The 13,359-nt window shown below is 38.3% G+C and overlaps 1 protein-coding gene across 1 annotated transcript; it reads right to left on the reverse strand.

Annotated features, from left to right (window-relative positions):
- Nucleotides 1-261: 261 nt before the first annotated feature.
- On the reverse strand, nt 262-11,046 carry LOC146478516 (uncharacterized). The gene is made up of 8 exons (XM_085112153.1): nt 9,622-11,046; nt 7,460-7,806; nt 6,557-6,837; nt 5,813-5,989; nt 4,968-5,138; nt 2,004-2,174; nt 1,374-1,422; nt 262-469 (listed from the first exon to the last, which is right to left on the reverse strand). The coding sequence occupies exons 1-7, from the start codon at nt 9,658-9,660 to the stop codon at nt 1,400-1,402; spliced, it is 1,209 nt and encodes a 402-aa protein (XP_084968279.1). The 5' UTR covers nt 9,661-11,046; the 3' UTR covers nt 262-469; nt 1,374-1,399.
- Between the last annotated feature and the right edge of the window lie 2,313 nt (nt 11,047-13,359).

Consider the following 13,359-nt stretch of genomic DNA (forward strand, 5'->3'; position numbering starts at 1 on the left):
TTTCTTTAGTGGACATAAAGTAACTGTATGAAGAAGGCGAGGAAGCCTAAAACGTCAGTTCCTTGTTTATTGAACTGATTATTAAAACGCAGGACATTCATCGTGTTGGACGTTTTTGAAAGTGTTGGAAAAAAGTTCGTGAGTCGTGAGTCAGTCACTCAGTCAATCAACCTGTTTTAAGCACTTTGAACCAAGAAAAAAAAAAAACAAAGGAAAAACAAAGATTCGCCACAATAGCAATATGTTTTTACATTCTTTTATTCTTTCCAGCACCAAAAAGCAAATGATAAAATCGTGAACTTTTAGACTAGGCTTCCACATTTTATCTCTGTGACTAAAAATCCAGCAAGTTTAGATTTATCTTCCCTATTTTAGTTTTCAACTTTATATTGTCCCCAAACTTCGATCAAGCGGTAATACAAGCTAGCTGGTCCCCATTTGTCACCAGGCCCTTCTCAGTACTGCAGACCTGGAACGAAAATAAGTTTGGTTTTATATTAATATACTCCGTGTGAAACCCCTTTTTAGTGTATTAGTAAACGCCAATCGTTGGATTCAATATGTTTGGAAATTGAAAACTATAAACTTGTGGCTTTATTAGCCTAGCGTGGAGTGGCTGATAGCGTGTAAAGTCATGTGAAGTTACTTTCAATTTGAATCCTCTTTTCATCGGCGAAACCGTAAAGTCTGCAAGATAATAGCCGATTAGCTAAAGATCATTCCCCGAAGACCGAGAGCCTGTTACCTAATTGAAAATTTACGTCTTTGTTTGACCTAAAATAAATGAATCTCCCCAATAAATGTCGTTTTCATGTTGAAATTTAAGAAAAATTAGTGCGCCAGGACAAACACCAGGACTATTCTGAAATTTGCTAACTTCATGAAATATTAGTAACAATGTGTTGACATAATCATGTATTGGATCAGTGGTTTAAAAATATACAAGTGTTTAAAATAACATCGATAAAATCGAAGGAACGTCTTCGAATGTTGTCAGTGTTATAAATGTAAGTTTAATTTTAGTTTTAACCTGATGTACATCCTGGTAAGAGCATTCCAGCGGGGTGGGGTCCGTCCCGCCCCGACTAACTACCCCGGCGGTCTTCGAGAATGCCTGGTGCACAAATCCTTTAATTAATAGTCACCAGTCCCTCTGCACTCAGTAGCTGAAATATCTAACAGGTTTGCGCTCAACACCCGATGGTGTAGATTTTATCATTGACTTCTCAGGTCTTTTCAAGCTCGTAACGAACTAGACACAGTTTGACTATTAAATTCTATCTCTTTGTAAATGCAGCAACGTGTTCATACTTACAATGAAAGCTTCACACCAGTACGCTATGAACAAAGAAAAACGCTTATCGTATATTTACCTGATTTTCCCTTGACGTCAACCATTTTATCCTTTCTTTCCTTTCTTTCCTATAATAATAAAAATAAAAAATAATAAACTTGTGGCCCTACATGAATCTAGTTATCAAAATTATAAAAATATAATAGTATAAAAATGCAAAATAAGACTACAAGGATATCAACAAGCAAAACATATACACTGTATGCTAAATAAATCGTATAATATCCCAAACAAATAATTTAGAGAAGACATAGATGAATACTAGAAATGACTTAAACAAAACGTATGCTTCAAAAGTCTGCTTCTTTTGTTGTGCTGGAGAGACGTAAGTGTATGACAGTCACACAATCATCCAACCAACAGCAAAGCAATTCTTAGCAGTTAATGCATTTTATATGTAAGGAAATCGACGTAGGATGACCAGGCTTGGTCACAGCAAAACTTTTAAACTAAAGAACAGGACAAGTCAAAATTTGGAAAATTATACATAAATAGAAACGGTGGGTACCACTAAAAACATCAAGAACAATCACATGTACAATCAAACTGTTTTCAATTTTTGGCCTGAATTCTGCCAAAGTCACAAGTTTGGCGGCGTCATCACAACCGGATCTCTAGTGACAGGGATTACAATGTTTCGAATCCATACCTTTGCACGATTGAACTTTGCATTTCTTTTTCTGGGTGTATTTTCCCTTGCAGTTCATTCCTCCTCCTGAAGGCGGTGGGTTGGTGCATGAACGGGTTCGAAGTTTCTTTCCTTTGCCGCATGTCTTGTTGCACGCGCTGTATTCTGACCACTCACTAAACCCACCATCAACTGTAAAGGTATGAAAAGAAGACGGCAAATCAATGAAAGTGCGGTTCCTTGCTTATTGTTTGCTTTTAAAATAAAATGACTGAATCTGGGGGTGCGTGCCAGTTTTAAAGTCAATAATTTGAGGTCAATCTGGTACCCAGGGTCCTCAGGTCGAGACTCTGGGGAATTTGAAAAAAACTAATTTTCTGATTGGCTGCCTCGTAACGGGTTGGAGACCAACCGCTGGCCAAGGAGCCTGAGGACATGTGGGTACCAGATTGATTTAAGGAAAAAATTGAACGTAACAATTGTAAGGGAATGGTAGGAAATGATACCATCAAAGTTTGATTATGCATCAGTCAATTTCAGCAGTGCCTAACCCCGGGGTATCAGCAGGGCATATTCCAATATTGTCCGTACCCGGGGGTCGGGCATTAGCCTATCCCCGGGCATTTGACGGCCTGGTGATTTCCGCCTCACATTAGCTTCACATTATTGTCGTTTCGTTTCAATGATAAGTTCAATGATAATAATAATAATAATAATAATAATAATAATAATAATAATAATAATAATAATAATAATAATAATAATAATAATAATAAAAAATTTATACCGTGCAGTTTCTATAAAAATATTCAACTGCGCCTTACAATAAATTATATTAAATAAAAAAATAAAATAGAATTTCAAAATTACAATTCTAAAATGCCATAAATAAATAAAATAATTCATCAATAATGCAAATTAATTATAATAACTATAGTGACTAATTTTAAAATGCCCTATTAAATAAAAAAGTTTTAAGTCTAATTTTAAAAGTATCTAAGCTGGAAATAGATCTTATTGTGGTAGGAAGCAGATTCCAAAGTCTAGGGGCAGCACAACTAAACGACCTATCCGCCAGGGTCTTCTTGGTTCTTATTGTCGGGAAAGCTAATAAAGTTGCAGAGTCGTCGTTGCGCCTTAAATTAGGGAACTTAAGCACCAGACGTTTTCTACGGGCCGACGGCAACCGGAACTCAAATTTACTTCCGATTCACGTTTCCCGCCGACATGGTCAGCCGTCGCGACTCGGCGCCGACTTTGTATTGCTTATTTTGACGTCGCTTGTAAAACGTGAGTTTCGCCTTTATGATTTTCGTTCCTTTATATCATTTTGCCCTCAATTTTTTGTACTTATCGATGCTTAAAATATTATTCTATCGTTTTGGCGCTTGTACGGGCGCTTATCAAGTATTTGCAGTCATTTTTTGAACTTTTAAGCCTCTAGCGTGGAGATGGCTATCAAAAAAACAACCTGTAATGGAATCATATGACCACGACATTCTCCTGTTGCGTGAAATGATTGCTAGCGAATTGTTTCAGTTCAAGAAAGGCAGTCCAGACCGTGACAAATTCTGGGAGTCAACCCAGAGAAGATTGAACAGGCTCGATAATCGACTCTGAACTCTGCCAAAAATTCGGTTTCGTTGATGTCTTCAAGATCAAATCTTGCGTGCGAACTGTGCGGAAAATCTGGGTTCTTAGAACGGCAGCTCTTCCACAAGACCAAGAATTCTTCATCAGAAATTATTTTGCCATCATATGCTAGTAACAGCATCTCTCTTGGTTCACGAAAAGACATTTTTCACAGAAGTTTTCGCAAGCTTTCAAGGCAGTTTTCGAAAGGGTTGCCGTCGCAAAAACACCTCTTTGCTTAAGGTTGGATTTTGGCGGGAACGACGGCGCCCTCTTACCCAGGCTGGCTCGTTTGTAGACGTCGCCGTCGCCCCAAAAACGTCCGGTGCTTAAGTTCCCTATTATACCTAGACGGCGGCAAGACAGATATTAAATGACATAAGTAATCAGGCGCCATACCATGCAATGCCTTAAATGTAAGAAGAATTATTTTATATTCGATACGATAACAAACAGGCAGCCAATGTAACTCGTTCACTAAGTTCACCGTCAAAGACAATAAACTCTTTTTAAGTACGTCTGTGGAAAACATAAATTAGATGGTGGATCAGCACGGAACGATCGCTGTCACATTACTGAGAAATGGGCCTTATCCGAGACTTAGTTTGGCTTAAAGAAGCTTTCATGAGTATAAAGGTAAACCCACAAGTGAAGAAATCACGGTGTTTTTTTAAACTGCACCTTGGGGCTTCTGACCAGTTCGTTTATTTTCCCTTCTTTCTTTTTTTTTTTCTTTACCAAAACAATGCTAATTCCCCGGGGTCAGCCCTTGGGGGGAGGGGGGTGAGTAAGCACTCATGGAATTGACCGATGCATAACGACGTGTCTTTTCCGTAGCTGTTCTTCATGTCGATGAAATCTGACTGAAATAAAGACAATGCTTTTCAGGCACTGAAGGGAAATGATCCGCTAAACATTTGCGGGGCATGCAGACACCTTACGGTACTCAATGCTGAGCTTCGGACAGATAATTAATATAAGTTACATTAGGCGTAAAGGTCTCTGATAACCTCTTGCACCATTCATATGCTTGTTCAGTCGTTTCTTGTCTTACAAAACTGCTTCTAACTACTCGTCATTTTCCGCTCTAGTTACAAGAGGCAGTGCGCCTAAATTTTAATTCATAGGTTACCAGATAGTTTCCTCTGAAAAACAACTGTCAAGACACTTATATAAAACTCTCAAAGCTAACAGCTGTATAGTTGCGTTTGTTTGAAGAACAAAAAATTAGCTTTTCTTCGTAAAACTGCAGCCATGTTGTTACAAGCACGAAAAACATCTACCATGTTTAAATTTAAGATTAAAATTCTGCCTACTTTTATTTAAAATTCTGCAATTTTCTAGTTTACCGACCTTTGCACTCGCCAAGAACACATTCTTTGGTTTCCTTGGCGTTCCCAGAACACCCTGCGCCGCCATTTGCTGGAGGGGGATTGGTGCAGCTCCTTGATCGTTCCTGGATACCCTTTCCACAAGTTACACTACACGCGCCCCAGGCTCCAAAGTCACTCCATCCACCGTTTACTGTAATAAAAAAGGAACTACAACCGTTATTTCTAGAGAAGTAAAACTTGATGAAACTGGTACGTTAGTCTGTCAGTCACTCACTCTGCCGATCGCTTAATTGAAAGGTCTTTGTTCTGTCAGTGTCAGTTAGTCTATAAGTGATCGAGTGCGGGCGTCAGTCAGCACTCAGACACACAGCCAATCCAAATCAGTCCATCAGTCAGACTCAGACGGTCAGTCAGTCACTCAGTCAGTGAGTTGGTCATTAAGTGAGTCCGTTAGTCAGTCCGTTAGTCATTCATTCATTCACGTTCATTCATTCATTCATTCATTCATTCATTCATTCATTCATTCATTCATTCATTCATTCATTCATTCATTCATTCATTCATTCATTCAGTTAGTCAGTCAGTCAGTCAGTCAATCAGACGCGTCAGCCAATCAGTCATTCATCTGAGTCGATACGTCGTTCATTCAGTTAGTTAGCCAGTCAGTCATTTAGTCAGTCAGTCAGTCAGTTAGTCAGTCAGTCGGTTAGTCAGTTAATCAGTCAGTCAGTCAATTTGTTAGTCAGTTAGTCTCTCTGATTACTCAGACGGAGGAGAGCAAGTTGGAATGAAAGTAAATTGGTAAAAAACCAAGAAACCAGTTATTGGCTACTTCGGCGGGAAAGAGGAAAGTCTTTTACTGACCTGGACAAGGGCCTTTATTACACTGCTGTGTTTCTTTGTTGGATCCTGAACATTGTGCACCGCCATAAGCCGGAGGAGGATTGGTGCAAGTGCGCTTGCGCTCTTGAATACCAGGACCACAGGACGTGCTGCACTCTCCCCAGGCTCCATATGCACTCCATCCTCCATTTACGGCAGCTGAAGCAGAAGTGTGTCAGTGAACTGGTTACGTATTGTCCTTCCAATTAGACATTATTACATGTAATATAAATACTGAACTTCATTCAAGCCAGAATAAATTTCCAAGTTGTCAAAATAAAGTTATTTCAGAAACTCTCACCGGTTCACTTCAAAAGTTATAATAAGAGTTAAATCTAAGTTCAAGGCCCACCGAGTGCAGTCTCATTTACGAATTGTTTATTATTGTGAAAGAGCACCGTTCCTTTCTTATCCTTTTAACTGCCCTTTTTTACTTATTCACCAGGCTTAAAACACAACATTACATTTTTTTCACGTATACCACTCATCGACATTCCAATGCTAGTAGAAAGCAGGACGTTTGTGATATAAACCTAGTTCAATGGGCTTAGCTCCCACGAGTCTCCTGTAGCTCAGTGGTAGAGCATCCGAACTAGTAATCGTAAGACCACAGGTTCGAATTCAGTTGGGAGAACTCGAATTTTCAGGTTGTTGTTGTTATCTCTTGGAGCTCTCATTTTTTGTCTTTGTTTTTTTAGAAAGTGGGATTGGCGAGAAAATAATTACCGTTTTTCATGCTGCAACATTTGAACTTTTCAATGCAATAAATGAGGTCACAAGTACCCCTCCAAAATCCAGCCATATAATAACCAGCACGGTTGCACTGACTCCAGCCCTTTCTATCGAACGAACTCGTAACATCTTCGTCGTAACAATCCGCATAAGCGTCTGGGTGGTTATTCGGGCAGCAGCACTTTGCTTCTTCAATCTGATGTAAGTATTTCTCACCGCTTATTCTGATGCCGTTCAAGTAGTAGCCAGTCGGACAGAGTGCCCAGACGTTGTTTCTGAAAAAGAAAATTAAAATAAATCGTGCCTGCTACAAGAGTGTCAACGCTGAACTGGACAGTATCTTAGACGCACAGCAAAGCCCTCTCCTGATGTGCACCTATAAAAACAGATTAAATCGTACACACTTTTCTAAGCATTATAACAGAGTCCCCAGACATGCTGGCTTAAAACCAAAATTTAAGATAAACAGGAAACAACAAATTAATTTTTACGAGGCCTTTTTGAAATAGAATAATAAAATCATGCAACAAGGGTCTCAAAACTGAAAACAACCTGTCATAAACAAAGTAACAAACTTGACACAAACAAGTCAATGCTCAGAAATATATTGAAGTGATTAAAAGCTAAGAATATCGCACACTAATCTTTTGGTAAAGGGAAAGCCACTGACAATGTCCTCTCCTCGTGGTCAGGGAATATTTGCTAGACCTTAATTCCATGCCGTTTTGACTGTTTAGTAATGATAGCTTTTAATTAATGCAATACAATATAAAATCTATATAAAAACGATAATTATTTTATGTTGTTCCAAGGGTCATGTAAACATAGTTCATGTGTGTTTATGTTTTCTGTGTTCATGCAAACATGAACGTAGTTTAAGTTATCTGCTTTCCTTACGAATCTAAGGTAGTTCCCCAGTTGTGATTTAGGCAGGTTGACTGACTGGAATAACCGCCCGGTGCATCGCAGCAACTTGCTTCTTCAAGAAGATAGACCCCTTGAATCCCCGGAATCAGACCAAGAAAACCGGTGTTCTTCGCGGGATCGTTTCTCCAAAATCCCTTAATGTACGTGTTGCTTCTGGGGCATGTAGACCATCCAGGTTTGTCCAAACTGCTCCACCAGTTGGCAGTGTCACAGCTTAAGGTTGAGCTTATGTGAAGCGACACCAGCACGCTGATCATTAGTTGAATGGCGACGAAAATCCGCATCTTTAACCTCACAATCGGTGCCAAATTTGATGACTTAAAAATTAAAAAAATAAAATTATATTGTTAAACATTCACTAATAAAAAGTACGACAGGGAATGCAGTACTTTTCCATTAGTTCTAGAATTATTTGAGACCGATTAGAAACGCAGCTCTGCTAGTATTAGAATATTATTATTTGCAGAACTTGTGACATAATTCAGCCGTCCCAGGGGCTGTAAGTTTTAAGATGAGTAAACTATATATCTATCTGTTGCGTTTTCAATTTGAGATAAAAGGATAGGAATTTCTGTATCTACCGTCGATCTAGTTTTGATTATACTTATCTGATCACAGCCCACCAAATTAAGTATCAAAGGCGATAAAACCAGGTTTTACCCACTGAAGAAACTTTCATTGTGTTGAGTAAGGGTTTTAGTTTAGTTTCAGTATATATTTTTGCCATTATTCTTGCACATCGTTACATGATAAATATATATTAAAATATAAAAGATAAGTAAATAACACTAAAATAGAGAGAAACATATGGGGAGGATACCCATAGAGAAACCATTGGGGATTATACACGAGCTATGCGCTCCTCCAAAAAATTACAACTTTGAAATCAGGATTTCAAATCAGGGTTCGTCTAAGTGCGGTTCGACCTTTCAGGCCTGCTGATGAAATCCTAAACTGAGTACAATATGACAATTTAAAACAAAAAGTGCTTTCCTGCATGCTGCTTATTTTCGCTGCCGTTTGAGTCCGTGGCGCGAAGGACATTTTTAAACATGACCGTTCCATTTGATTCTTCAGCTTATTCAACTGAGCATGACCATCTATCTGAAACACCGCTTTGTATCATTGTATTTTATACTTTCTCCCCTCATGGGCGGCCAGTTTTTTTTTATTAGGGGATTTATCCGGCCTAGATTCAAGTCTTAATGGAGACTATGGAAGAACTAACAACTATAAACCAAATAAAATGAGCCTTCGGTTAAGTATGATGTCACTCGTAATTTAATGGAGACTGTTGCGTTTTTTAAGAGAGGTCCCGATAACTTAACGGGTCCAATGAGAATAGTTTTTTTACTCCGTTTTATTTTTATTGATTGGTGTTATTGTCAGTTCCAACTCTCAAATACATCGCGTAAAATTATAGAGATTTTAACATTTAGCTTTCCAATTCAATAAATACTCAATATCTGATATTTTTTTCCAGTTTTGCGAGCCCGGGAAGTCTTCGTAGGTTTCGCGGAATGTGCCGACCCTCACCATTAAAAGACTTTGGATGACCTGCCGATCTGTTTAACAGTTCATCTCATCACCCTTCAGTGAAGTGGCAAGAAAATTGGAAAATTGACCTGTCAAATAATAAGTTCCAGTGCTGGTAGCGTCGCTCTGGTTCCGAAAAACCGCGCCGAAATCAGAGTTTCATGTCTAAGCAGAAGGCCAATTTGTCAATGACTTTCGTGTCGGCACAAAAACTATCCGGCGTACTGTGAGAACAGCTAGCAAAAATGGTTATTGGATACTGTGGTGATTTTTTTCATGGCATTCTTACTTAGCATCAGACAACACAACAGCTATTGTCAATTATTATTATTATTTTTTTTTTGCCCTTGTTGTGAAACTTTAGATTAAATTCTCAACAGCTATCACCAATAATTTTGTTTTCCCTTGTAGTAAAACTCAGTTTAGATCAGCATTCTCCGTTGGGACAGATAAATTGTTTCTTTACCTTTCAAACGAAAAAAAAAACCCAAGTAGAATATGGCATTTATCGCAAATTTCCGAACAACCTTATTCAACTTTTAACGAAGATGACGATAATTCACATCTAGTAACAATAAGTTATCTACAAGACTTACCAACGCTTGACTCTTCCACTTTCGATTGCGTATGACCATGAACTTGAAAAATTACTTTGTATCATTGCATTTTACACCTTTTCCCCTCATGGGCGGCCAGTTTTTCAATTAGAGGATATTTCCGCCTTAGATGCAAGTTTTCTTGGAGACCATTGAAGAACCAAGAACAATAAACCAAATAAAATGCGTCTTCGGTTGAGTATGATGGACACAAGTAAAAAACACTATGTATTGTAAGTATTGTAATGTATTAGTAAGGTATTACAAACGAAGCATCGTATTTTAGGGGATTAATGTATTAACAGTTAGTATTGTATTGTAAGTGATGCTGGGTGTGTTTAAAAAAAATTGTAAGTTTAGTAGTGCATTGTAAGGTAAGAGTACATAGCGGTGTTTTTGCAAATAAAATCTGTTAAAACTGGGTTAGATCTTTTTTCATAGTTCTTTTTGGGATAATTTGAAGTTATCGGCGATGACAATGGTCTCCTTAAATGCATTCATTCATAATTGTATTTTTTTCTTTGTTTGTTTTCAGATAGTTTCCAAAGAGATTGGGAGTATACCACTAACTATGCACCTTAACTTGGTTCATTTTACTCAGCATATTTACAGGAAGTCGAAAACAGCCCAATGATACATACAAGTAAAGAAAAACTGTGCTCGGTCTATTTTCATAGTTTTTTTTTGGATAATTTGTTATCGGCGATGGCAATGGTCTCGTTAAATGCATTTATGAATAAATAGAAAATGTGGTAATTGCTTTTTTAGTTTGCTTCTACAGTTTCCAGAAACAAAGAGTAATTCACATGCAAGTTATGAAGCAAATCTATTTTGTAACTGACCAAAGTGGGTTATGAGGATCTTAGGGAGATGGCCACTTAAAATTTCAGGACGTGGAAACAAATAACCTGCACGATGTCATTGCGGTGAAAAGCGGTGGCACAACCACCACCCTTTTCTCGAAGGTCCCGATAACACCGCTTTGTTTCATTCTATTTGATAATTTTACCCCTCAAGGACGGCCAGTTTTTGGCATTCTTACTTAACACCAGACAAGACAAAAGCTATCGCCCATCATTTTGTTTTTCATTGTAGTAAAACCTTAATAGTTTACAATTCGCCGTCGGGACAGATCAATTGTTACTGTACCTTTCAAACGAAACAAAAGTCAAATAGAATAATTCATTTATCGCACCCTTTGAACAACCAAACTTAACTTGTAACAAAGATTACGATAACACACATCGAGTAAGAAGACGTTATCTACAGGACCTATCAAACTTTGGCCTTTCAACTTGTTCGACTGAGTATGACCCTGTACTTGAAACACCGCTTTGTATCATTCTACTCAGCTGATAACTTTACCTCTCATTAGTGGTCAGTGTTTTAATTAGGAGATATTTCCGCCCTACATTCAAGTTTTCCGTTGGAGACCATGCATCTGTCGGTTGAGTATGTTGCATACAAGTAAAGAAAAACTGTGCTAGCTCTTTTTTCAAAGTCTTCTGTTGAAATTTTGAAGTTATCGGCGATTACAATGGTCTCATTAAACTGCATTTATGCACAAGTAGAAAATGTGACAATTGCTTTTTTAGTTTCTTTTTACTGTTTTCCAAAGAGAGTGGGAGTATACCACTAACTATACGTACATTAACTAGGTTTATTTCACTCGGCACATCAACAAGAAGTCAAAAACGGCCGAATATTTAATGAAAATAAATATAATGAAAGCGACAAAACGCGGTATTAACCTGACTAGGTATCCACAATATTCTGACTGCCAGAGTTTGTGAAACGGTTTAGGAATACTGATTTGATTTATGTCTTGAAAAGTAGCCGACATGAGAAATTGTAATTTCAGACGTCCTCTAACGTTAACCTAAACATAACCTAAACCTTGTCCTGTTCCTAGCGCTAAACATGACGCTGTTGTTTGGTGATTCCGTATCATGGTGTTATCTAACCTCTCGTTTGATATTTTTTCGTTGTTCAACGCCGGCTCAAATGCGGATTTCACGGACTGTTCCTTAGCAAAACACCATTTGTGTCATTTGTAGACTGTCTGTAAGTCAAAAAAGCAACTTCTGAACTTGTTTGAATAGGCCATTTTACAGTTGTGTGCTAAGTGACCTGGCCTTGGATTGTAAGCGAGGCTGGGGGTGACTTTGTCTTGTTACAAACCTCACTGGTTTTCATATGGAGATCATGTTGTTCTTATGCTAACTAGTTGGCATTTACATAGGAAAAGCTGAGGTTTGTATCAAAACAAGGTCACCCCCAGCCTCGCTAACAATCCAAGGCCAGGTCACTCAACACACAACTGTAAAATGGCCTATTCAAACATACATTTTTCGAGCTGAATTTAGGCCCCGAGTACCGCAAAAAGCATCGTTACACACATGAGTCTTTCTTTCATTAAACTGATGCTAATGGAACGCAATTACAAATTTTTACTTATTACGGCTATCCGAAAATTAATAATTTTACAAATCAGTTACGATTATTCGTTACGGCTATGCAAAAATTGCAAAATTAACTGAATTTTTTTACCCTCTGTACGGCCGATTAGTGTTCGATTATCAGTTTCTCCTTCGCTGCCACACCGTTACAAAAAAACGCTTCGGTGCACTGTTTATATGCTGCAAGGAAAGGTACTAACTGATATATTTACTTCGATGCACCGTACATTGTAAAACAACAGGCCCCAGTTGTTCAAAAAGCGGATAACTTTATCCAGCAGATAAGTCATTATCCAGCGGATAAAATGTATTGGTTGGAGTACATTTTATCCGCTAGATTGCGATTTATCCACTGGATAAAGTTATCCGCTCTTTTAGTTAACCGAGGTTTTCATCTCGCTCGTTAAAATGATTTTAAAGGCTCATTTTAAGCTAATGGTAAAGAAAAGTCTAAGGCAAGACTTAGGGACAAAAATCTTTTGTACGAATCCTTATGGATTAGTAAATATACTCGAATCAAAGTTCACGTTAACCCAGGATTAGCTTAATCGGGCTTTAAGCAACTGGGCCCAGATGTATATCCTTCCGTTCTATAATCATGTCTGTATATAGTATCATAGTATCTTCTTTCCGCTTCTGAACTGCAATATAAACTGCGCGCTGGTTTGTCAGTTCAATTGAAAGTGACTTTATAGGTCACTATGCGGCAGATAAAATGTGTGCAAGATTTTCCCGATAGCCTTATAATTTGTGGATAGAATAGAAGCATGTCAAATTCGAGTATGGGATTGCGTGGAAAACTTGCCAAAAGCGTTGGGTTGAGTACATTTGCTCTGCTGGATAGCGACTTACCCATGCAGTTGATAAAGTTATCCGCTCTTGAACAACTGGGTGCTTGACGTCCTTGTTCTGCAACCCACTCCGCCACTCTGTGTAATGTTGAAACTGGTCCGGCGCCATAACTAGCGTACGTTCATAGTTATGCATGGATCTATCGCAATGTTGATGTGAAAGAAAAAGAACTGATAAATTTGCTTCGAAGCACTGCGTTTTGTGAGCCAATTGATGTACATTCCTTCGTTCTCCAATCATGTCTTTATGGTATCTTTCTTCTGCTTCTGAAGTGCTAGTTAAACTACGCGTCGATCGGTTGTGGTTTGTCGGTTAGTTTGCCCTTTATCAGCTTTATCGTGAATGTCATAAGACATAACCGTTATATTAAACTCTTTAGAAAGCCTATTGGACCAGGTTGCCCTAAGAGCGGATAACGTTATCCGGC

The sequence above is a fragment of the Pavona decussata genome, unplaced genomic scaffold, assembly GCF_977016875.1.
Source record: "Pavona decussata unplaced genomic scaffold, jaPavDecu1.1 SCAFFOLD_64, whole genome shotgun sequence".
NCBI classification, from domain to species: Eukaryota; Metazoa; Cnidaria; class Anthozoa; order Scleractinia; family Agariciidae; genus Pavona; species Pavona decussata.